General features: G+C 51.0%; 1 protein-coding gene across 8 annotated transcripts in view; it reads right to left on the bottom strand.

Annotated features, from left to right (window-relative positions):
• Positions 1 to 24,074, bottom strand: part of ACSF3 (acyl-CoA synthetase family member 3) — a 67,226-nt gene extending 43,152 nt beyond the window's left edge. Inside the window, exons 1-7 of one of the 8 annotated variants that reach the window (XM_075039807.1) lie at positions 21,251 to 22,908; positions 20,561 to 20,664; positions 19,933 to 20,461; positions 18,421 to 18,576; positions 8,124 to 8,278; positions 7,489 to 7,634; positions 2,024 to 2,136 (exon numbers count right to left, since the gene is read on the bottom strand). In XM_075039807.1, the coding sequence (XP_074895908.1) occupies positions 2,024 to 2,136; positions 7,489 to 7,634; positions 8,124 to 8,278; positions 18,421 to 18,576; positions 19,933 to 20,461; positions 20,561 to 20,664; positions 21,251 to 21,559 (1,512 nt within the window). In that variant the 5' untranslated portion in view covers positions 21,560 to 22,908. Of the gene's footprint in view, positions 1 to 2,023; positions 2,137 to 7,488; positions 7,635 to 8,123; positions 8,279 to 18,420; positions 18,577 to 19,932; positions 20,665 to 21,250; positions 22,937 to 23,653; positions 23,848 to 23,984 lie in introns of those variants that run through there. The other 7 variants (XM_075039812.1, XM_075039811.1, XM_075039806.1 and 4 more) reach the window with 7 other exon arrangements.
• Between the last annotated feature and the right edge of the window lie 1,313 nt (positions 24,075 to 25,387).

Genomic DNA, 25,387 nt, shown 5'->3' on the forward strand with positions numbered 1-25,387 from the left:
AATTCCTCTGCCTCAAATATAAACTCAAGCAGCCTGAAGCCAGAGAAAGGAGAAGAGTTATGTGAGTCTCAGCTCTCTGAAGACCTGGGGGGTGGTGGGCTTCCAGCACCAGACACAGGTCCTCTGGGCTCCCCTTCTTCTCCAGTCACTCAATACAACTAGAAGGAAGGGGAAGGAGTATTGAGCAGAAAAAAAAATTACATATTTTTTCCTCTCATAATTCAGAAGAACAACGTCCACATTTCATGCCGGAAGTAGCGGCACTTTGGGGATTCTTGTGTCTGAGACCTAATTTGTAAAGCGCCTAGGGATCCCTTAGGGTACAAAAAGCATTATAGGATCATTATTAAAATGGACACGTATTTCATGTCTCTGTTCCACACCAGTGAGAAAAAAAGGCCAAGATCTAACTCCAGGATGAGGGGACAAAACCGTGAAACAAAACACTCACCCAGTGAAGTGATAAAAACGGGACGCAGCTTCCTACGTGTTGAGTGCTGCACCGGGGAGGCTGCTCCAGGTCTCCTGCTTTGCCCACTGCTCAAACACGCCACGGCAGTGACACAGAGTAAAGAGCAGCAAACCTTTTTTTTTTTTTTTTTTTTTTTAAATAAAAGCCACAATCCCTGGCCAGAGTGGTCCCTCTCAGCTCTCCCCTGTGCTTGTTTTGCACATCTGGGGTGAGATCCAGTGCTCCGTTACGGCATCAGAATGAAACCTGCTGCAGCTTGACCACAACCCACACACACGGCTGCCCGTGGTCCTGCCGGCTCCTCCAGCTGCCAGCACAGATAATCTAGAGAAAAAAAAAAAAGGCTTTCTCGAGCCTTTCACCACTACTTACATCAGCAGCGTCTCTAGCATAGCCTGTCACAGACTGGGAAGCTCCTCTCGAACCCTTGGCATGTACGTGGCTAGATGAGAAGCTATTTCCCCAGAGGAATGAGTGAAGCCACGTATTTCAGGTTGAATCTCATGCCTGCCTGTCTCCCACCCACACGACGCACACGACTGCCGGCGTAATTTCTCTCGCGCATACAGCATCTATCTACTCAGCCGAGCCTGTACATCACCTGGCTATTGATCTGCCGGAGGCAACACGACCTGCACCCGCAATGAGGGCGCAAAGGAGATGTGGCAGGAATGCAGACCCTGTTCAGCCGTTTCTGTGGGGAGAGAAAGGGGCTGAGGCAGCAGGACACCCTGCACCTTGGGCTGGGGGCTGCTTCTGCAGCGGGGAACACACAGCATACTAACACAGGGGCAGCTCATGGGGAAAGGGGCCGAACCGCTTCACCATCAAGGATATCTGACTTCTGAGACACCAGAACTGCTGGTGCAGATATCACTTGGTGGTTGGAGCTTGGCGTGGAGCTGGATTTTCATGGAAATCTGACAGGTTTCCTCCTGCACTATTTTGAAGTGAATGCAAGCCCCAAGGTCACCAGTTCCAGTTCTCACTGCTACACCCCTGATCAATCCAGTGAAATAAACACAGACCCTATTTCTAGGGTGAGAAATCACTCATCCTCTCCTCTAGACCGCAGATATTTAGTGACTCTTTAGATCAGAGCAGGGTCTACCTGAATTCCCTTCTATTCCTTGTTCTTACCTTCTGCAGTAGACTTCAACTTTTTGTCCTGGCTTTCAAAGGCCAGGCACTGCTTAACTCCTCACCGTCCTCTGGGGCATCAACAGCCTCAGCAGACACAGTATCATCTTCTTACACCACAGCCCATAGCCCTCATACCACAGCCTTCACCTCCCACTCCCACACAGGGCGTGTTCTCGCTCAGATGTTGTTCATCTGTGCAGCAAGGACGACACTTGTGCAGTCCATAAAGTACCACGGCTATAGTAACCCATAAAAAGAACACAAGAAAGAGAAAACTCTAAATAGCATCACCGAGTTCCTGGGAATAACAGCAGTACAAGCCTCCGTCCTTGGGGCTTCAAAGGGCTGGGGAGGAGAGAACTTTTCATGAGACAAAGTGAAGCAGCAGAGAACATGGCTGAGCACTACCTGTGTCTTGTCTTCATCTCCCTGAGCATGGATGGTGTAGGAACGACCACCGTTCTTCAAGGTCTCAGTGGCAATGCGCACTTCCACCCCTGGAAGCGGGGTGCCCACAGAACCTACAACAGAAAAAAAGGCTGAAACAGTGGACAGCCTCTGGGAAACAACAAAATCAAGGATGCAGAAGAGCAGCTGCTCATCTATCAATGGCATCTGCAGACTGTGCTGGCACTAAAGAACTTCCTAGCAGGGGGTTACCCTTCAGGAAGGCTTCGATCACATCGTATGTCTGCATGCAAATGTCACTGCGGTGCAATACACTGTTGTTTGCTGAGCAGGCAGTGTTGGAAATGCCTAGGAAAACAAATGTGTCTCCAGCCCTGAACAGTCTCTCTTGGCCAGTCTTTGAAGACATCAGCACAGCTTCGCAGCTCAGTAATGAAGCTGTCTTTAAGAAAAAAAAAAAAAAAAAAAAAAAGGCACCATGAAACCTACACAAAGATGTGAAAAGAAAGAGCACAATGATTACTACAGTGGCTCACTGGTTCTCTATAGCCTGGACCTGACAGAGAAGGCAAAGGCTTAACAGTGTCAGAATTGCAAGGGATTATCTCAGTTTTATGAGACATCAATACACTGTATATAAAACATCACAGGAGAAAAGCAGAGATCAAAACCACACCATTCTTCCACAGGTTTCAATTTTCAAAGCCAGGGAATCTGACACAGTGTCACGAATGACTGCTATTAAGCTCCGAGATGGTTCTGCGACCCAGAGCTCCCCAACCTGCAGCATTCCCACCCCTTGGTTTAGTCCATGCTCTTCTTGGTGAGCATCTGAAAGCACAGAGGAAAGGGCAGCTTTGTTCCTGCGACCTCTGTCTGAAGGGGGGCTCCAGGCTCAGCAGCAACCAGGAGTCGTGGGCATCTGCTGGCTCAGCAGGTTTCGCTCTGCATCTCAACGGCACGAGACGGCTTTCGTTGCAAGACGATGCCTGTGACTTTCATTCCCTGTGGGTGGGAAGAGGGACGTCAGCACAGAGCAACCTGTGGCTCAGGAACTGGACAGGTCTGAGCTTAAATCAGTAAGTGTACTCTTTATTTTAAGAGATGATCAATTTTTCCCCTGGAGACCTTCCAGTTGTTGATGCTTTCTAGCTCTGCTATGATCAGCTTGACATTGGAAAGTCCTTAGAGCAGGGTGTGCAGGACCTGGGGCTCAGCGCTGCCTTCCCCTTGTCATCTAAATTTCAGGCATTTGGGTTGAGTGGCATTTTTCCTATCCTGGTCTCATTCTCCTGTTCAAGCCCTGGAGATCTGGTATCTGTGACATCATGATTTTGTTTGCTACATTGGTCAGTTGCCATGGAAATAGATATGTCGTCGTAGCCCAGATTTATGGCATCCCTGCAGGATCAGCTAAGAGCAGATGGGCTATGAGGGAGTGAGATTTTATTGCAGCGAAACTACCCGAACAATTAGCAAATCTGGCAACAAATAAACAGAAAGCGACGTGGCAGTTCTGTGATGTGTGTCTGTTCGGCTTGAAATTGCCTTCGGCATTCAGGTCAGCCAACACGCAGCCAGGTCCTTCTCTTACCGCAAGCATCGCTTGGGCTGCTCTCATCTCATGGCCAGACGCTGCCAGGAGTCAGAGGCAGAGGACTGCAGTAAGGACGGAGAAGCGTGTGCCAGGAGAAGTGCCTGGAGGTGCCATGTAGAGGTATTAATGTATTTTAAACAGTCTGGTACTTGCCATGGTAGACTCCAGGAGGACTCAAAGCAAGTAACAAGTCATGGAAAACACCCTAAACGTTTGCATGCCAAGCTTGCTGAAGCCAACTTCTAGACTTCTATGGGAACATTTTCTCCAGTGTGAAAAATGCCTTGTGCGGACAGTCGCCAACCTGCCCGTGAGACCTGGCAAGGGCCAGCGGGCAGACACTGTGAAGTCAGTCTTGCAAAGCTCATCCCAGGGAACAGTAACCAGTACAATGAACTGCTACAGGCTCTCACAGGCTTGCCATCTCTGGAAGCTTTCAAGTCAAGATCAGATGGATGTCTTCCTGGAAGATGCTTCTTCCCTGTATGCAAGCTCCTGACCTCAATGCAGAAATGTAATTGATTCAGGGGCAGCAGGACTCAATGATTAGTGCTCACTTCTAGTCTCGGTCCTTGAGAATAAAATACCAAAGATCAGCACAGCGTTGTCAAAACAAATCCGAAGACACAGAGAAGGCAGTGTGTCCCCCATACAGTGTTTCAGATCCAGTCACAAATACAACTCCATCAATTTATTTCCTACTTGGCTAAAGTAAAACCAATGTGTAAAATAAGTCCCTCGTGGAGAGCTGTTTCCTTATATTCAGTCTGGAAAAGGCTTTCTGGTATTTAGGAAAAATCACAAACTTGGAAATCAACATCTGTAAAGGCTGAAAATGCTCGTAATGTTGATTAGAGCTACACGAACCTGACAGTATTAATAAAATTTGTGCAAAACCAATGACTAGAGCTTCTCAGGCCCATCTGCTGCGTCAAGATACACACTGTGCTGACTCCAACAGGTCAGCAGAAGGTTGAGCCCCTTCCCAAAGGAACGGCACCGGAGGTCCTGGCTTCACCAAGACCACAATTGAGGGTGATCAGAAAGGGGTCGACACTCCGCACTGGCTTCTTTTTGTCCCCAGCCAGAACCCCGAGGGGAAACTGGGGACAAATCCCTGCTCCTTCCCCTCTCGTTCCCTCCCAGCTCTCTCCAATTTGCAGGCTCCTGAATGTTAAGAAATGCTGGCAACGTGCCCGCGGTGTCAGCTCAGCCGGCATCAGCCAGGCTGCAGTCAGGAAGGAGTGACACTATTATTCTTTCACCAGTTCTCCTCTGTTTAAAAAAGTTGTCAGCTCTTCCCAGATAAATTTAATTGGCCCTGCGGTCTGTGTCCTTCGGTATCTGGGGACCTCGATGCTGTTATGTGCGGTGGTGTCCTGGGAGAATTGAAACAGGCCAACGATAAGGCACTCAACGATCTCACTGTCAACAATACACGGAGTCCCCGCTGTAGGAGCTATTAGCCGCCTCTGATCTAAACCTCCAATTAAAGTGGTGATTAGGCCCAGTGAGGCATTCTCCGTCCATGAATTATTCATCTCCCTTCACAGTAACAGCACCGGGGGGGATTAGAATGAGAGCTGGTGAAAACAGAGGCATTTTAAGCAGGGTTTTAACCATATACAAGCAAACATTTATCTTTCAAATCTTTCATCTTTTCTTCTTCTGGAAATTAAAGCCCCCTCCCCTTCCCCTTCAGACCTGTGCTGTGGGTGGAGAGCCGTGTCACACTGCCAGAGACACCGGTGGCGACACGGGCAGGACAGGCAGGCTCCGAGGACTCGACCCTTCCCCAGCCACACCAAGCGGGTGGAAGTGGGGAAGGGAAGCCCCAGGACCTCTCCTCAGAGGCTCATGAAGCCGTAGAGAAGGACGTGTGCTGCTTTCACTCCAGGAGAAATCCCCTGGTAAGTGTGAGGATCCCTGGACCTACCCATGGGGTAAAGTGTCACGCTTGCAGCGCTCTTTTTTCAAAATAAAGCTAGTAATCGCTTTGGCCAGCACGCAAGTCTGTGGTCACCACTGCCCGTACTTCTAACACCAGTATACCTGTACACCAGAGCCGTCTGAGGTCTTTTCTCTGGATACTTCACTCCTCCTCCTGCCCAGCCTCTGTTCCCAGCCCACCATTGCATTTGACTCAGTTGATTCTCTCGCACTGGATGCCCTGTGGTACCTGGTGACCTTACATCCCAGCCTCTAATGGGGTACTATATCAAAAGCTTTTTCATAGCTCCAGTAAATTATGCCTCAGCTTCACCCATCTGCTTCCCAACTGACACTTCCTGAAATAAATTAATCAAGCCTATTCAATTATAGCCTTCTTTCTGTAAGGTCTCTCACTGATCCACATCTTTGTGAGATGCTTCTCTCCCCTCTTGGGGCTGCGGCGAGCCCCTGGACAGTGGCTGGAGCTCCCCAGCCCCTCTGCTTGTAGCTGCACGAGAGGATTTGTCCCCAGCTCCCCTGCAGACCCCAGTACCCTCAGGGATGCTACCCCAGCTCTGTTCAGGAGCACGGTCACCCAGATCTGGGGTAGGAGCTGCCCTTCTGGGTGCCAACGTCTGTCTTGCCCATGTTACTTCCAGTCTTATTTCCGTTCTCCTTTTGTCTCCTGGGAAATTTCTAGAGCCTCTGCTCATTTCCCCTCCTGAAGATGAATGAAAAGCAAACACAACCAGGCCACAGGGACAGTCAAATGATCTCTGCACCATCACCCTACGGCGTGGGGCTCACAGACAGCTCGAGCAGGTGGGAATCTTGTTTCCCTGCCTGCTTCCCTCTCCTGCCTGCAGGGATGGGGCTTCTGGAGGAAGGGAAGGCTGGCTGGGCTGGGGTGGAGGAACGACAGTTACTCTGCAAAAGTAAACTAGAGTTTGTATTTCACACTGTCCCTGAGCTGTCCTCAGGCGGAGGAGCCACTGCAGGGGAGCTGCGGCTTCTCCTCTCCCTGTGCAATCCCTGCAGGGGCACAGCTACTGCATCCCATGGGACTGGAGTGCTGTGGGAAGCCACAATGCCCAGGAGAGTCCCCCTGGGTAACATCAGTCCCCCAAGACACCGGAGACCAAGATGATGCATATGGTGCCACGCATGCACAGACAGCATGTGGGGAGGAGAAGGTGGCGTAGTGGTGGGCTGGGTTGCTCAGCAGACAGATGGCCATGTTTTTAGCCAAAGGGAGGGTGGGGGCATTTTATATTTTTCATGTTTCAGATCAATTTATTTCTAGGTTACATAAAGTACAGATATTGAGAGGAGTCACAAAGTGTACCTAAGAGAAGTGAGGGAAGACAAGGAGAGAACAGAAACGGAGTGTACAACGAGGTGTGACAATTTTAATTCCTGAGGAGTCAAGAAACTTGCACTAAAATAAGAGTAAGCAGATATCCTATTTTAAATGTTCGGTACCGATCGGTTGGACGTGAACTGCTGCGTGGGGAATCCTGTGTCAACACCACACACGAATACAATTTCACAGAGCAGGAGCTGAAGACGCAGTCCCATCACAGCGCTTGAATTAAGACTTTGGACATAATAAAGCATCGATATGGACTCTGCCTCCTGGACAGAACCAGCCTAGCTGGTCAGGTCAGCGTGCACCACTGTGAGCTCTGCACACACAGCTTTGCCAATCCACCATGGCCAGCGATCCCAGAGAAACCCACCAGCCGCTTTCCACATGCCCACGTCCACTCCTGGCTTCCCAAGGCCAATTCCCCTGCCAGCATCATTGTTCCTACCACAGCCTGCTCCTCAAGCATGACAAATGGCAATTAGATGTATATTCTCTGGGATGAGAAAACCCAAGAACACTTCACAGTCAAATGCCTCCAAACAGTGTGCACCCTCTAGAGACTCCTACCTGGGACACGGACTCCATGCAAAGGGTTAGAAAGCGCCATCCCAATCTCAGTCATCCCATACCTCTCCAGCAATGTGTGCCCAGTGATGCTCTTCCACTTCTCCAGGACAGGCACAGGCAGGGCTGCTGAGCCTGATACCATTAACCTGCACAAGGAAACCCCATTTAAGAAAGTATCCAAGATCGCCTTTGCTCCAGGGAATTTGCAGTCTGACACAGGGTTACATAAAGGCTGCTCCTACGCAAAACCTTAAGCCAGAAGTCCTCAAAGCCTTTTAACTGCAACCAAGGATGTTCCTCACATGTAGAAGATTCTCTGTCTGATATGGGTTTTAAATTAAGATGGGACAGCCTCCTAAAAGAGATACTGTACTACAAACTTGGGTTGCAGGACAAAGTCCTTAGTCTTGTGTTATGTAGGGTGACACATATAATGAGCATGCAGACCCCTTCTGGCCTTACCATGCAAGAGTGGCTCATGACTAAGTAATGTCACCCTGGTTCTTGTCAAACAGACACTAAAGCACAACAATCAGCACTGCAAAGAGGTGATCCTAAAAAGAAATCTCGGCAGATCCACTGTGGGGACAGCTAGCCACCAGCAGCCCCTGCCCAGAGGGGCATCGCTCACCTACCTGATGTTCTCCTGGCAAAACGCACGCACGAAATCCTGGACTTGCGGTTGAGAGAAATGCTTGTCATAATACTCTATCAGCTTGGCATAGATAGTGGGCACTGCCATGAAGACACTGATACGGGGAGCCTGGGAGCTTAGGAACTTCTTCCAAACCTAGAAAGGAAGGGAACACACATGTATAAAAATACACCTCAATGTAAATTGTAGAGGGAAGTGATTGTCAGCGCTGTCCATGCTAACTTCTCAACATCTTTGAAGAGGTTCACAAGTGAGGGGTCTGCAAACGCCTCACAGGGCAGTGAGCCCCACCACTGCTCCTTCGTACACTGCAAGGGGCAACTGAGGTACCGGAGGGTGACAGGCTTGTCCAAAACAAAGCCACCCTGGGCTGGTCACAAACAGTCAAACCTCTGCTATCTAAGACTTCTGGAAAGTACAAACAACTGGAAGCCTGGTGTGTGCACCTCATCCACGTCCAGAACAACAGCTCCCAACCCTCATCATGCCCTTCTTGCCCAAAGCACAATATTCAACCTCCTCATTCTACCAGTGGATCACCCACCTGCTTTCACTCTCAATAAGCACAAGATGATGGAAATAGCATTTTTAGTACCATCATGTTACAGCCAAGAATTTGCTCATGAAGACGTAAGCTTGTGGCAGAATCAATTAATTCCCTTATCACGTACAACTCTTCAGAGGCTACACAAAGCCACCAGCTTTTCAGAGCATGGGAGCTCTTCTTTGCAAAGACACTAAGCCACACGCAAAGAACGTGATACACAGGTAGGAGCCCACAGACTTGAGCCTTGAAGGGAGAAATGCTTTTAAGATGGTTGGCAGGGCTGGGAAGAGAGATATCACACACTTTAACTGAGAGTGAAACTCCACTGCAATGGAAATGGTCATCTTCTGGTGAGCAGGCGCAAAGACACGGGCCACCAGAGAGCTCAGATCAGCCATCAGAAACCACAGGTAAAACAGCTGTAGCCAGGAGGGCCACTACACCAACCCCGCTCTTCCCGAGAGGAACCATCCCTCTGGGATGGATGTTCTTCAGCTGCGACTCCTGCTAACATGTGGCAACTACAAATGGGGGCAAATTCCAGGAGCCAGCTCTGCTGGGGGCGGGGATGAAGACTAAGCGACCCCTGGCTGCTGCCCTGCCTGAGCAGCCCCTCCTGGGAGCAGCTAGCAACGGGAAGGAGCCATAAATATTGCAATTGGGCCCATTCCTTCCACACCTCGCCACTCTTCCCCCTAGATAAGCTCTTCCCAAGACAGGAACGATCCAAAGTCATCAATAAATTAAAGGCTACGGTGACGGCCGCCTCTTTCCTTTCGCTCCGGTCCCTGCCCCGTTGTTGACAAATGTATTTCCTAACAGCTCCTGACAACGCGCGCCGCCTCTCCCCTCCCTGCCCGCGCACGCTCAGCTGCACACAGGCGCGTGCGACGGCGAGAAAAAGCAGGAATTGATTGAAGGTGAACAAGTGATTCTCCTTCATGCTGTCACTCTGCCCCCTTCCCCTCCGTCCCGCTCGCTCAGGCTCCATTTCATTACTTTCTACTTCGCTGCGCCGGCACCGCCTCCCCCCACATCTCTCACTCCACTGCTTCAGAACAATCAGCTCCTAAAAAAAAAAACCCCACCGCCACCATGTTGTTATTCTTAATCGAGCCGGACACATCCAACAAAGGCACCGTCCCACCAAACAGAAGGGATTTCATGCTGCCTCCCAGCCCAGAGATGGTCCTCGACGGGGCGAGACAAATGCACAAGGTGGAAGCCCCCCGGACACCTTCGGAGCCGGGACATGAGCACCGCAAGATCCCCTCAGCATCAGGGAAAGCAGAGGAGGAACATGACTTGCCCAGACCGACGGGTGACATGCCCAGAGAGGGAACATCACACTTCCTTGCAGAAACCCCACCTACCAGCACGATCCCCTAAAGCAAGCTGGAATAGACAAAATTGCATTTAAAAGGATCTAACCCCTGCCATATTCCTCCCAGCCTCTTTCCCCAAAGTTCTTTTTCTCTTCAACCCCCCAATATCTTTCTCATTGGAGGCACCAGGATGGAGAAGGACCTCTCCAAAGCCAGGGGCTGAATGCACGGACCTGCTCTCCTCAGCCTGGTGCTCCCAAGAACCATTTCCTTGGGCAGGGAGAGAAGCGTGATAAAAAGCAGGGATCAGGACTGTGCCAAAAGAATTGAAGGGAGACAGATGCTTGGGGCTGTTAGATCCTTGCTTTTCGATTTTTTTTTTGCTTTCACAAGTCCAGAGCAGCTGTGGGGAACACAGGCAGACTTCTAGTCCGGCCACGCAGCACAGTTATTTTCACACGGATTTGGATTTGAAAAAAAAAAAAAAAAAACAACAAACCATTGCTCCAAAACACAGCAGATCTCTCTTGCACCCCAGAGTCCCCTTTCCTCGCACGCCTGTTCCACTCCTGCCCTAGACAAAATCCTCCCTAGCACCACTCCAGCCACAGGAGCAGCTTTTTCGGTGTCAGTCCAACTCGCCCCAGCAACAGCCCCTTCCTGAAGATAAGCAGCTGCCTTTGGATTTGTGCCACCAGCTGCCGGGGTGATCTGCTGACAGCCAAACCTCTCCACCTGCTCTGCTCCTGCTCAGCCAAATCTGGATCCTACCCATGTGTTTTAATGGTACTAAGCGCTGAGCCTTGGTACAAAGCTGGCAGCCCCAAGCCCTCCGCAGACCCCGAGCTGTCCGGAGAGCTTGTCACTGCCCAGCCAGCTGTAACAGCTATTTCTGTTTTATAACTATAACTTCACGGTTTGAGAGAAGGATCTGGGAAAGTCTCGTTACCTGGGACTAATCAATCAATCCCGGGGCTTGGACAGGCTCATAGCAAGAGGCCAGCTTTGCCCTTCCAGCGCACGGCATCCTCCCACACCGTCAGGCTTAGAGCAGCACAATCAATCTCCTCTTCTGTTATCCCATGTGTCACCATCACCACATCAATCACCTGTGGACAGGGTATTGGCAGCCCATCACTTCATTTTATTTTGCTCACCTGATACCTCAGGACTCCAAGTGCTTTTAAAAAGCCACGGATTCCAGAGGCAAACATGACACTGTGCCAGGGCTGCCGGACTTTGCACCGAGCGCTCACCGGACACAAGGGAAGCAGCAGTCTTCTGATGGAATACGTTCAGGAGATGGACCAAGATTCCTTTTAAGATAAACGAGGGCTAGAAACAAAAACTTTCTAACTGCAAGACAGCAAGAGTGGGAACAGCTTCCTACCAGCCATAACAGCAGTGAAAGCCCAGGGCAGGCTTACAGGAGAGGGCTGCCTGAGCCAGCAAAGAAGTGGGAGACCTTCTGTTCCCAACAGACTTCCCGTCAGCCTGACATTCCTGATTTTCTTCCCCTCCCACTGCACAAAATCATATCTGGACAATTCCATGGGCAGGCCAGTGGGATTTTGCCATCAGTAAATGGAAAAAAAAAAAAAAAAAGGAAAAAATTACACCAGGACATACAAAACAACAGACACAGCTGTAAGATTTTTCCCACATATTTCTTCCAGCACACAGATGGCATGATGGTGAATGAGGACAGAGGAACATGCAAGCTGCTCCAAGAGATGGTCATTCCATACAGCAGCCTTCCCAACCAGCCTCCATATCTGCTAAGATCACCCGAAGCAAGAGATACAAGCACAGAGGAGAAAAGGCAGTAACTTTTTTTTCCTTTACAGAGGCCTCACCTTCAGAGGGAGATGCACAATGCCATAAACTAGACAGAAAACACCATATCTACCAACATCTGGGCATCTTCTAATGCAAAAAAAGAAAAGAAGGTGGCAACAACCATTTGTATGCTGAATCTTGCAAGACTTTGCCTGATACAGGACTGCCAAAAACAGCCAGAAGAGCTGCAGGCAAAAATGCCTAAAAGCTGAAAAGGAAGTGAATATCAGCATGGATTTTCCCATCAGATCGCAAACGGATAATAGACATCCCTTGCTGCTGCCTGTATTGACAGATACTACAGCTCCTCTCTTCTATAAAATTATTGTATCATTTTCAGTTGTTATTGAATTTTTTTTAAACCTTTTCAAAAGTAACAATACCCCTAATGCAAGGCTAAATCATCCCTTTACTTGCCTTTTGATTGGGCAGATGGGCTTGTGTTTTGCACCGATCACTGCCATGCAGGCAGCACTGCCGGGGAGGAAAAGGGCGCCCGCAATTTTCGGAGCATCTGCAAGAGCAACAGGCAGCAACGTGGCTGCAGCCAAGCCTGATCCTCGTTTGACAAGACCCTGTGCCTAACACCAAGGACAGAAAGCTCCCAGAACTCTCCAGTATCACCAAAGGGATGGCAGGACCACGCACCCATGTCTGACACCGGTTTATCCCCAACAAAGGCAGACGGGCACAACATGAGATGGGAGAGGATCAAGGAGAGCTCTGCGCTCTGCTAAGGACCGAGCCATGATGGTTCGTAGCAATATGCAGAGAGAGAAACATTCTTCTCTTCAAAGGGAAATTGGGCCCTTGGTGGCTTCGTCTCATGTTTGTTATAACCCCAAACTGTTTGCGCTCTGCATGACTCTGGTTTTAATCATTTATTCATCAGTGCAGTCTGATGGCCCCTCTGCATTCCAGGCTGAAGCTTTTAAACCCTTCCTATGCTTTAGGCATACTGAAAGGAGCAAGTGCTTTCCCTGGGACCTGGTAATATAAGTAAATATGACAGGCTCTGGTTCCATTTTTTATATTTCCCCACACACATCAAAAGACATTACTCCGTAACAGATGCTGAGGACAGACGGCAGATCTGGGGAGACGGGAAGAAAAACTCTAACTTTTTAAAGCCAGGTCTGTGAGAAGTGATCAAACATAATCCATTCACTAGTGACCTGCTCCTCCCTCCACCGACTCCTCTTTGAGTCTGAAATAAAATTACTCCTCTGAAGCCTCCCATTAACGGATGAAAAGACAATTGCCTTTCTCCAGCTGAAACTGGATGGGAGACACAATCCCCAGCATGCTATGAGCAGCGTCTTAGCCATGCTTGGTTATTGGAGATCAGACTCCTCTGCTTGGATTTGCCTTTTTTTTTTTTAAATAAACTAAAAGAGCTGCCCAGAGTGATGTTTGCAGAATTGACATATCAAGGGGAGAGGCTCACTGCGGTGCACACTTCTCCTTCCCGGAGGCAACCGTGACTGCCGAGCCATAGATCTCCCCGCACAGCCCAGTGAAGGTATAAAGCATCAGCGCCCAGCCTCAGCCCAGCCTGGTCCACACAGATAACAGCAGCAGCAAGGACAAACAGTTTGCTTGCAGATGTAGCACAGGCTGCTGGTCTTCACGAGGAAGTCAGGGGTACAACCATACGATGCAGCAGTGACCCCCGAGCAACACCTCACATGCAAGCTCGACAAGCATCAGGTCTGCGGCAGCCTCCCACCACGGGAAAAAGCTGCCATGGGTGACAGCACGCTCACAGCATGTCGGGGGAATTAGTCCCGAATCACACACTAGCTTTGGGCACTCATCATTCCCATCAGGCCAAACGCCTAGAAAGAAGGGTCCAAATAAAATTAATGATTTTGATGGCTTTGCGTGTGACATTGTAAAACCGGGTATGATTTTTAGAGGGCTTGATCCTCGGAGGCACCTTAAGTCAGACGTGCAGTAACACAGGCACCAAAACAACAGCTCCTTTTGGAACTTAAGGGCACTAAATCTGCATCTTGGCATATTTATCATGGAAGCAGTTGCAGGGTACAGACAGCATTGTCATTCTGCAGGCAGCACACCACAGCTCGAAACCTGCCTAGCAGAGGCAAGCGGGCAGTGCACGCCACAACTAGGTCACACCAAGTTGAGATTTCTATAAGCTTCCCCCATCACTCAGAGCAAGGTTTTTTCCTTCATGTTTTTGAATACTTCCCCACCTTCCCACTCCGTACTTAAGGCTGAAAGACCTCCTGGGATCCAATCTCACATTTATCAATGTGAAGAGCTGACAGGGAGCCTTTTGCTATTAGAACATCTTTCCTTTAAGGAGAGATCAGAGGTGGTCCAAGGCAAAAACAAGCTGTTGTTCAAACTCAGGGTGGATCCACTTTGGCCAAAAGCCTCAGCATAGGATCCTGCAAAGCAGACACTGACCTCACAACTCGCTCCGAAAGACTCCTGTCCGCAGGGTGCCCAGCGCAGCCGGGTCCCAGTCCAGAACAGGATCATCAACGTGTGACTGTCACGGCAAGAGCACCGGCACAGAGGACGCATGACTTCCCCTGGGTCTCTCTCTCCAGACTCGCTGACATTTCCATTGAGTAACAGTCACACCACAGGGTGTGCTCAGCCTTCGCAGCCGTCACTGAATCGATGCGGGGAAGGGAGATGGAGAGAGGGAGTCTTTGGGGAACGGATGCTCTAGTGTCTGTTTGGCGCAAAGCCCGATGCTCTAGAGGCCTTCAAAAAGCACTTGGTCATGGGCTTTCTCCAATGCCCAGTAAGGATAAGGCTCACCTTGCACTCCTTCCTTAAGCAGAGGCATTAATCTCTTCTCCTCTGGCCACCAATTTACAGAAAAACTGTACAAATCCAGCATCTTTAAAATTTCTGCTCCTGCGTAAGAAAAAAAAGGCAGGCATTTCAACTAGGCTCAGAAGCAGCTGAGAAATGCTGGCTGCCTGCAAACAGGAACAGTGCAGCTGGAGAAGTAAACTTAGCTTGGAAGCAAGTTATGATGGAAGGATCATATAGGGATGTTTAGGCTGCAGCTTGCTCTGGCTCCAAAGGAGGTTTCTGCCCTCCCAGTCCTCACCCTTGGAAAAAAAAAAAAAAAAACAAACCCAAAACCAACCAACCAAAAAAAAAACCAAAAAACAAAAAACCCAACAACATCACAACAACACTCTTGCCCCACACAGCTGCTGGGAGGAATGCACTTTAAGGCTCACTGCTGTTCTCCTGCCCGCTCCAAGTCCACATGCTCATAGCAGCACTGAAATTTCTCCCCCCGCAGTCAGCGCTGTTGATCCCAAGCACCAGAAGCATGGGCAGGAGCACTGGGTGCCAGTCCGTGGTCTGCAGGCAGGAGCGCAGGCAGCGGCCCGAGAAGGGCTGCCCATGGAGACACACTGCACCCCAAGGAGTACGCGCACCAGAGGACTTAGCACATCATGTACAAGTGGACTGTAACGCTGGAAATTAAGGGCCCATTTATAAACCCTTTATTAATAAGTGATTAATAGATGCAGCCATATTTTTTAATAACTTACAATAAAAAGATGCTACAAAAAGCTTAAGCAAGACAGTCTTAACAGATGGTGCTATAAAGTGAATTATAACATGTACAGTAGCTAGTGCAAAGTAATGGATGTCCTCATTTAATAAAAAGAATCTGATTTTATGCAGCAACTTTCACGCTTGAGGCATCTCAATACACTTTAATGAGCCCTTGTGGCCTCAGCAATAGCTTGCGTGCAGCCACAGACATCAGATGCTGTTTTAGTAAGAGAGTGGATGTTGGTCAGGACACTGGGGTTACTCCACAGTCTTGATTTTTAACCTTTCCTTGGACAGTTACCAAAAACAGACAGAAGGGTCTGAAAGATGCCACCTCCTAACACTGCACTGCAGGGAACGACAAGCAAGCCTTGGTCTGGGGCTTGAAACGTCTTCTAACTAAGAAAAAAAGAAAAGAACATTATTACCACTACCGAAACCAGACTGGCATCTGTATCCACGACTATAAGGCACGCCGCAAATTATGTAATTTAATAAACACTGTAATAATAAAGTATTTATTTTGTATAATGAAGTGTTAGTGATTAGAAACCAAACACACATTGGGCATGCTGCTGCGGTTTCTCTTGAACCCTTGCCAGTATCACTCAAGGCTAAATATGTCTGCAGCAGGTTGAGAGTAAGTTCCTAGCCTTGTTTTGATCAGCCTGTCAAGTGTTTTAGCTGCCATTCGAGTTTCTTTATATCACACTATAATTGGCTGCTTTCTCAAGGTGCAGCGAAGGAAAAAAGCACATAGCAAAACTCGGGCTCCTTTTGCAAAATCCTCCACTGAAACTCCGCTGCTTTTCTGAAAGCTGATTTCAGTAGCAAAGGGCATTTTGTAAACAGCTGGTGAAAATAGACTGGAACTGAAAGGCAGCTTGCATTAAACTCCACAAGAAAGCCTTATTTACCCTCATGTGCTTTCTTTGTAGTGTCGATCAAACCACTTTCAGCTCCCAGGGGAGGCCCTCGGAAAAATAAAGGGAATAAAAAAAACCCAGAAAAAGCAAATGACGTCCTTCAGAGCCCGAATGCACCTGAGAGCCCTCGGAACGGCACTCGCGGCGGCAGGCACGCTTGCCACGCCGACCTCCCTGCCCAAGTTCAACCTCCAGGGTCAAGCAGACACCCTCCAGCACTGTCCCCGCTTGCCCTTGGTTGTCAAGTCTGGGGGAGAGCTTTGATCAGAGAAGGCAGGCGGGGTGTCCCGCTCCCCCGCACCTGAACCCATCCTTCAACGTCAGCTCATTGATTTGCAGATGTCGGGAGAGAGCAGAGAAAAACACAAGGGTATAAGGGACAATCAATCACCGGTGGCACAGGACGTGGAGAAACGCGCCCTCCAGAGGGCTTGGCTTTGCTTCCAGGCTACCAGCATGCTCTTCTGCCACCTCACCAGCATCACCAGGGCTGGCCACGCTCTGAGCTCCAGCTTTGGTGGGGCACATGTCCCTACTGCACCCTGAGCTTTTGGGGTGACAACCTAAAGACAGGGGAAGACACTTTGGCAGCGACCATCGAGGAGAGCGCCCTGGCTACAGCTGCCAAGGGACCTTCCTGCCTTCTTCTACCATAGCATCCTACCTATTTACCTTGGAAATGCAAATGCAGAGCTACCCCTCCAGGATTCTGGGGCTGTTTCCCCGCCAAAGCGTCAGTGCGCGGGCAGCAACTGGATGTTCAGGTGTCAGGGCCATCTTGAAATAAGAAAGGAAGCGTGCATTTTCTGTGGTTGCTTCTCTGAGAAGCAGAAATAAGCAACGAAGAATCACATGGTCCTGCAGCCGCTCGTATCAGAGCCCAGGCTCACCCTCGCCTGACAACAGCACAGTCAAAGGCTTCTGGGTGTATCCCACACCTTTGCACTTTGTCTTTTCAGTGTGACAAGGCCACCCAGCATATGAATAAACAGGTAAAGCAGCCTGTTTAGTTACAAAGCACAGGCTTAACAGACTCTTTGCACTTTCCCAGGGTGTTCTGTACAACAACCCTTGTTTTCTTTCTGCTATGAGGTGGCAGCAGCACCTGAAAATCCAGTTGCTCCCTTAACAGTGACACTCCAACATCTCTCACACCACCCACAACACTGGGAGACGTAGATGAACGGTGCTGGATCCCAGGGGCCAGTAATTGTAGAAACTGTTCTGTTCAAACCTTACTGTTGGTTGCCCTGTTTCTAGTCCCTTTTCTTCCTCTCTTTAGGTCAGCAGCCTGCCACTGCAGCAAGGAACAAGAGAAGCAGAGCACTGGGACTGGTGTTTCCTGTCTCAACTAGAAAACAACATTATAAGCATGTCTCTACTGCATTCAGGTAAGGTCTCCCTCCTGCCACCTTTCCTGCAAGGCTGCAAGAAGGTCTCAATTTGCAAACTCTGTCATATCGCTGAGTCTAAACCAAGAGATCTGTTGACGTTCATTTCTCCACAGAGGAAGAGCAGTGTTTCCATGCAAGTGATGAGTACCAGTATTTCTCTTACCTGGGCTGCAAGAAACTCTAAAGCCTGTGTTCTGTCATGTAATGTAATACAAAGCACTGAGGACGTAGGATTGGAAGGGAAAAATGCAAGCTACTAAAAATGCCAACAAGCAGCATAGCTTCAAGCAGCACACCGCTAACATGCAAGAGAAAAATCCAGTATTTCCACCTTTCCTGGTACTGGAAAATTAACAACCCTCATTCTGGGTGCAGATGCTCTTAAGTGGGTACATAGAAGGGCCCACTTCCAGTCAGAGACCCTCAACATCATGAGGAGGGGCAGTGTAGCGTACTATTACATACGTCACACTTAAACAAGTTGTAGCCTCCAGAAGAGCACATTTACCCCAGACTGAGTGTCCAACCAAGAGTGGTTTTTAACAGACACTTTGTGAATGGCATGCAGCCAGTGGCTGAAGAGGCTGGAATTCTTTAAGAACTTATTTCCAAAGTTGCTCTAATTACAATGCATGGGGTCTTGCTGCTGAATTTCAAAGACAACGCGCAATCCCTCCAGGCTTACCATCTGTGCATTGAATTCAGGTAACATGATGCATGTCGCTCCCACCCAGAGAGGACAGAGGAGCTTATTGATCACCCCGTGGACATGATGTAAAGGCAGCACATGCAGGATAACATCCTCCTTCTTCCACTCCCATTTTTCAACCAGCCCCGTGGTCTGCAGAAGAAAACATATAACCCAGTGTTAGGGCAGGAGGAAAGACTCCCACTGCTTGAAAAGCCCAAGGTATCCAGGGCCCCAGATCCCCTGGGCACAGCTGGCAGCAGAAATCCCAGTCCTCCTGGAACAACACTTGGGCACAAAAATCTTTCCTTTAGGGTCAGCACAAGCAAAATTTCCGCCACAACAGTTGAATACAAGAGGAATTCCTCCTGCGTCTCATCAGTACGTGTCTTCGTATACATCAGCAAAACTCTTCCTCATTTCTGGGAAATAGTCAACAATTATTTTAAGCAGGGCCTACAAAATTATTAGCCTGCTACTGCACATGCAGAGCTGGCAGATATAGTAGGCTTCATGTTATTAAAAAAAATTAGTATATCAAGCTTATAAAATACTCTGCTATGAAGGGATAATCGTCTGAAGCGTTAGACCTCAGGCTTCTGGGTGAACAATAACCTTCAGAGCACAGCGTTAGCAACTGGAAAGCTTATTTCCAGCCATCTAAAAATAAAAAAGCATTTGAACAGTGGAATTTAGTCATGTCATTCACAACCCTGTTCCACAGGGCAGGGAGAAGGTTTTAGGCTTTCTGTAAGACGGCACAAAAGATGGTGACTGCTCAGGCCACCTCCCAAATGATCAGCATATTTGTAAGGGAACAGATTCTTTGCCCAATATAGCCAAGCCCTGGCTCTATCCATCAAGGCTTTCATACCACTCCCGACATTGCAGTATCTGAGCACCCAGAACAACGTAAGCTCTCAGAGGCATCCGTAAGGCACGATGTATTCCCTGCCCTTTTTCCCTAATGGCATGAGTCTATCAGTTGCAGGCAGTGATAACCAACTGGTGAGGTAGTCAGCAGGCTCATTCAAACTTTTAATTCCTTTTGGCTCAGAGAGCTAATGGATTTTTTGCCTTGGGGATATATAGCTGAATAATGCACAGACTTCACACAGTACTGTACAGGGCTGGGCTAAGTTATATTCCAATTAGGGGCACAGATTTTTTCCTAGTCACAGTAAAGAAAAGCAAACTGTAAAGAAAGCAGTCTTTTTACAACAGGTCTCATCCCTTCTGCTTTCCAGGAAAGCAGGGAGAAGAGTCCATCTGCTCCTGGCTGCAGTTGCAGCACAACACCAAAAGGACAAGGTTTAGAGCCTCAAACACGCCCCTGTGTGTTCACTTCAAAAGGGTTGAGGACTTTTGAGATACAATCCCACAGCTCTGCGCAGGAACTCGGTTGTGGTAAGGTGTGTCGTGCTTTGAGGTTTGCAACCCCAAATCAGCTCTGAAGGCCAAGACCTCTGTAACTTGGCACGAGCTTTGCAGAGGGAAAGCGGCACTCACCACAGCTTGTACGTTCTCATGGGTGCTGAGGACACCTTTCGGTCTTCCCGTTGTCCCACTAGTGTAGATGATCATGGCTCCTCTGTCCTTCCATGAGGAGCAGGTTGTCAAGGGACCCTCTTCCACTGCCGCATGACTTGCAGATTCATCACTACGAGACCTAAGAAGCGGCAGAACCGGGACTCCCAGCTTCTCAGCACTAGGGGCTATTTTCCCCACATATTCCTCTGCTGCGATGACTAGAGCGCTCTGCGAATCCTGAATCACATACTCCAGTTCCTGCACAGGGTGTTTCTTGTAAAGGGGCACTGCTATGCCCCCACTCATCCAGGAAGCCCACTGGGCCACCACATATGAGGCATCATTGGGACACAAAAATGAGATCCTCTCTTCCTTCAAGTCCCTGCTGGAGCACTCCAGAGCTCTACAGATCTCTTGGCACAAGCATAGACTCCGGCTGAGAAGGTCCCTGTAAGTGTGCTCACCGTTTTGGTCAACAATGGCGATTTTATCACCAAAAGCCAAAGCCCTAGTGAAGACAGGGGTAACGTCACTGCTGTAGGTTGCCCGCACAGTCTGCAGACCCCTGCGAGGACAGCCAGCCCTGTTCTGCCCACGCAACCCCCACCTGCAACGGTGCAAGTCCTGGACGAGGCATCGAAGCGGCCGGCTCACTTGGGGGAAGAGCAGGGAGACCAGCATCCTGCCAGCACCGCTTGTTTTGAAGTGATTCTGCAGAAAGCAATTATAGGAACAGATAAGTATGTGCAGCAATTACCCAGGGGTTTATTCCCACAAAGGAAAAGTGGCAGCCTTCATTTGAATAATACCCACTGTATTATTAATGTTTATGCTTCAGACTGCTGCATCCCCAGTGCGCTAGGCCCTGCCCAGATGGAACAGGAGACAGAGACCCTTCCCTATACAGCCTCCATGTCCCTAAAAAACAGTCTAAGTTAAATTATGAAATAGTTTTCATCGATCAGTAATATTAGGCCACTAAGTAGTGGCTACTTGAGGTGCCACTCTAACTCAGCGGGACCAGCATTTAAAGAAATTAAATAATTACAACAGTACCTAGCTCTCAATTTGCAGTTCCCACTGCTTTGGTAAACTATTGCCTTGCTCTGTGCTTCCAGTTAGGCAGCATGGAGCTAGACATGAAATCCAAGCCTCCTAAGGTTTAGCCCAGTGGAAGATTGTTTCCTGTGTGATCTTTCTTTCAAGCAATAGCACATCTAAATACAGGGAAGTGCCCAAACCCTCCCACCTGACGGGTCATCCATCACAAACACTGCTTCAGCTCAAAAGCTCTTACGTGACGGACCAAGTGGTTAACAGCTCCGGAACAGCCGCAGGCAGCAGGAGCCCTCCCCACGCCGAGCAGCTGGTTTTCCCAGCAAACAGCAGCAGGGAACCGCAGCCGCACACACGCTGACCTGTGGGTTTGGTACGGCACTTCTGAAAGTACCAACCTGGCAGCACCCGGAGCCAGGCAGAGCATGGGGACAAGCTCCGCCATGGCACCAGGCTCCACCTGGGCAGCCAGAGCTTGATCTGAGCCCAGCCCAACCATCAGCCTGGCCCAGCCACTCCGCCACAGCGATGACACGATGCACAGAGGCATTAAGAGAAAGTCTCCAGAAAGAAATGGGGAGGCATACCAGCACCATTAAAGGCTTTACAGGAAGATCACGGGCTGGCACAAACGGCACGCATTCTGCCTTTGTGCTTAGACAGCATGATGATATCAACCTATCTGCTCACAGGAGAAGTTACCAAAAAAGCTTTTGCGGTAACTGGCGAGAAGTACCAGAAGTTTGCACTTTACCCCTCTTTTCATCATCCCCTCTTTTTCAAAGGGAAAAGTTTGTGTAATAGTATTGGACTCTACCTGGATCATCTCACAGAAACATCAGGGAAAAAAGTTAATGCACAGTGCGAAACCCATAAGAATATAACAGGGAGAAGGAAGCCTTGGGGACTACAGGAACACTTTGCAGGGGAGACGACTGGTACACCAAAGACAAGAGGAAGAAGCAATAAATTGAAAGGACTGAGGAGATGCTTCAGAAGAATCCTAACGCCCCTTTGCACAGAGCCTGGAGCTCTGGCTGGAAGCTCAGCAAAAGCAAGCACCCTCTCCACACAGAGACCTTCACCGACACCAACAGGGGAGCAGAGAGGAAAGAACAGGGCTGTGGCAGAAGAGAAAGGGCTTTACTGCATGGCCTATCTAACGGCTGCTATTAAACACCACCACGAAGCATCCCCAGAGAGATACTATGACAAGAGGAGACAGCCAAAGGACGACAACTTCTCACTCTGTAAGAGTGTACGCGACACTTCCTCAACGCTGGCAATAATGACTTGATTTTTTACAAATTTTCTTATAAATACCTATTAGTGGTGTGGCTCAACTCAAATAGCCTCCTAGCTCAGCTTCCCACCATGGGGAGGAGCTGAAACTAAAAAGATCCAGAGAACTGGCAGCTACTCAGGGACAAGCTGAACACGGCTTAACCCAGCTCAGGCTGCTCAGACATGTCCACGGGCAGCACCTGCTGACAGCAGCGCGTGTTTATTTTTGCCTAGACATAGCTGTGAACCCCACAGTTTCTCCCATCCACCTTCAGAGCATTTTTCCCACCAGACATTGGTTTTGCACATATTTTCTTTTGCATATTGACCTCAATTTCTGCTTCTGCAAAAGAAACTTGTGATTTAGTGCGGAAACATCTGGGAGGGGGAGAGGCTTTAACCCAGAGCGTAATAACCATGTGCACTCATGACATATACCATCAGCATGGAAAAAAACCAAAACAGGTCATGAAAAAGCTTGCATGACATCTTTCCATTTCTCTGCAGAGACTAAAATATAAAGAGCCAATACCATTTGTAACCTAAACCAAACCACCTCCTCCTAACCCACGCCCAAGGCCAGCTCACTGGCGAGATGTTAATGCCCCAGACATTAAGAAGGGCATTAATTGGAAGCAGCCGTTTGCCAGGATCACGCCATGCTCCAGCCCAGCGCAGCTAAGTGCACTTGGCGTACTCACTCTTCCTCATACGGCTCCAGAGCAGGTGTTAGCTGCTGCTTCAGAGCAGCGCCTTCCAAAAATTACATTATTCCCTTTTCACCACAGCGCCAGTCCAGATTTAATGGAACAATAAACAGCAGCACCTTTAGCCAGGCCTGTGCATTTATGGACTTCAGAGAACTAGCGTTGACTGTGCGTGCGCTGACTTGCAGACACTCGGGACGGGCAGAAGTAACGCCGGGGGCTGTTTCCTTCACCTCACACGTTGCTCAGGGATAGCTGGTAACACAAACTTTGGCAGAGCATACCGGAATACGAAGTTTGTCACCGGGGGCCTTGGGCAGAAGATCGTGGCAGTGCAGCAGACGAGTGTTTGCTGCCTTGAAAGAGAAGGCTCAGCCCCCACCTTCCTATGGCTAAAGGAAGAAACGAAAGCAGCTGGGGAGCTCACACCAGCTCCCGGCATGGCAAAACCCACTGCAAAGTGCCACGGAGCTGGAAGGCGTGAGGCTGAGCCCTCGCAGACCCCACATATCTCCCAAGAAGGACGGGCTTTATTCTTCTTTCACCCCAACTCTCTGCCCTTCACCCTACCCACATCACATCTCGCAGCAGCAGCAGGAAAAACCCCCTCGCCCCATTATTTCCAAGCTACGGAGGATGAAAATTGGCCTCACCAGGCTCAGCGCTGCCACACACCAGCGTCCCACCGTGTCAAGGGAACGAAGGGCCGGTGTGACCCCCCCCCCCCCGCAGGGACCGGGGCCGGCCCGGAGCCACGGCCGAGACCCGCCACAGGCCAGCGGGTCCCGCAGGGGAGGACAGCCGGGCCTAAAAGCACCGGCTCAAGGTTCAGGCCCGGTTTAACGGGACAAGACCGGGCCCGCTTCAGGGGTCCGGGCCCGCTTCAGGGGTCCGGGCCCGCTTCAGGGGTCCGGGCCCGCTTCAGGGGTCCGGGCCCCCGGCCCCCCCCCTCCGCCTCCTCCCGCAGCCCCGGCGGGGCCTCACCTGGCGGCGGCACCGCGCACCGGGGGACCGGTCCGCCCGCGAACGGGCTCCGGCGGAAACGCGGCCCCGCGGCCCCCCGCGTTCCGCGCCCTAAACGTGTCCCCCCCCCAAGGCCCCACACCCGTTTTATGGGGATTTGGCCCCAAACCGCCCACGTAGGGGGTGGGGCTTGTCGTGCACGGGGAGTCGGCGTCCTCCGCTGGTGCCGCGGCGTGCCTCTGACGTCACCGCAGCCCCCTGCGGTGTCACCGTGGCGTCCTCTGACGTCACGGCGGGCATCCGTGACGTCGTGGAGCTGCAGCCCCGCCCGGGATCAGCTGGGTTTCGGGAAGGCTGAGGAACGGCCCGGGACCCCCGCTTTGCGGAGCCTGGACCCACGGCACCTCCTGAGGGGGGGGGGGGGACACACAGACACCCCCAGGGACACGCAAAGGCCACCACGGTGGCACATGGCGGCCGAGCTGGAGCTCCACGCCGGCGGCAGCACCACGTTCTCCCCCCGCTCCGGCCCCGTGGCCGCATCCAGCACCTCCCAGCCGGGCTGGAGCAAAGCTCGGGTGGGGGCTCGGCGGGAGCCGGCAAGGGACCTCGGCACGGGACAGCCGGGCAGCACCGACCCCCACGGTGCCGAGCGGAATCCCAGCCCGCTTTATTATTTTTGGCCGGTCCCGCTGCAGATTTGCGTTCGCCTCTGCAGCAACAGGGAACATGCGGGATGCGACGGCGGGGGGCACGGGGACAGCCGGACCCTCTCCCGGCAAGTCGCCGGCAAGACGTGGCACGTGGCTGGGGGCACCCGTGGGTGACGGGCACAGGGGTCCAGCCATGGTGGGATGGGGCAGGACTCCCCGCACAGCCCCGCCGCACCCCCGGCGACGGGACGCTGCCGGCCCGGCCGTGGCGCGGGCAGCGGGGCAGCCCCTCGCACGGAGGCACGTGGCCCTTGTGCCGCGCAAGCCGCCGCGCGCCGGCCCTTCTCCGGCGGCACGTGTCCCGGCGCCGTCCCCCTCCCGCAGCCCGCTCCTCTGCTGGAGCCTTGTTTTTCCGGCTGTGCGCGGCGGCGCGTGAAGCGGGGCGGCCGGGGTGACCCCCCACCCACCTCCCTCAGGTGTGTTTCCACCCCGGGGCCGGCGGCCGGCAGCCCAGCGAGGCGCAGCGGGGCTGGGAGCGGAAACGAGGACGGGAGCCCAGCCTTGGGCAGAGCCCCGCCATGATGGGACCTGCACCCGCCAGCCCCGCGCCAGCCGTGCTGCATGGCACCCCGTTGCACGCCTCCCCGTTGCACGCCTCCCCGTTGCATGGCTCCGCATTGCACGGCTCCCTCCCGTTGCACGCCTCCCCGTTGCACGCCTCCCTGTTGCATGGCTCCGCATTGCACGGCTCCCTCCCGTTGCACGGCTCCC

This window comes from Buteo buteo, chromosome 11 (genome assembly GCF_964188355.1).
Source record: "Buteo buteo chromosome 11, bButBut1.hap1.1, whole genome shotgun sequence".
Classification (NCBI taxonomy): domain Eukaryota; kingdom Metazoa; phylum Chordata; class Aves; order Accipitriformes; family Accipitridae; genus Buteo; species Buteo buteo.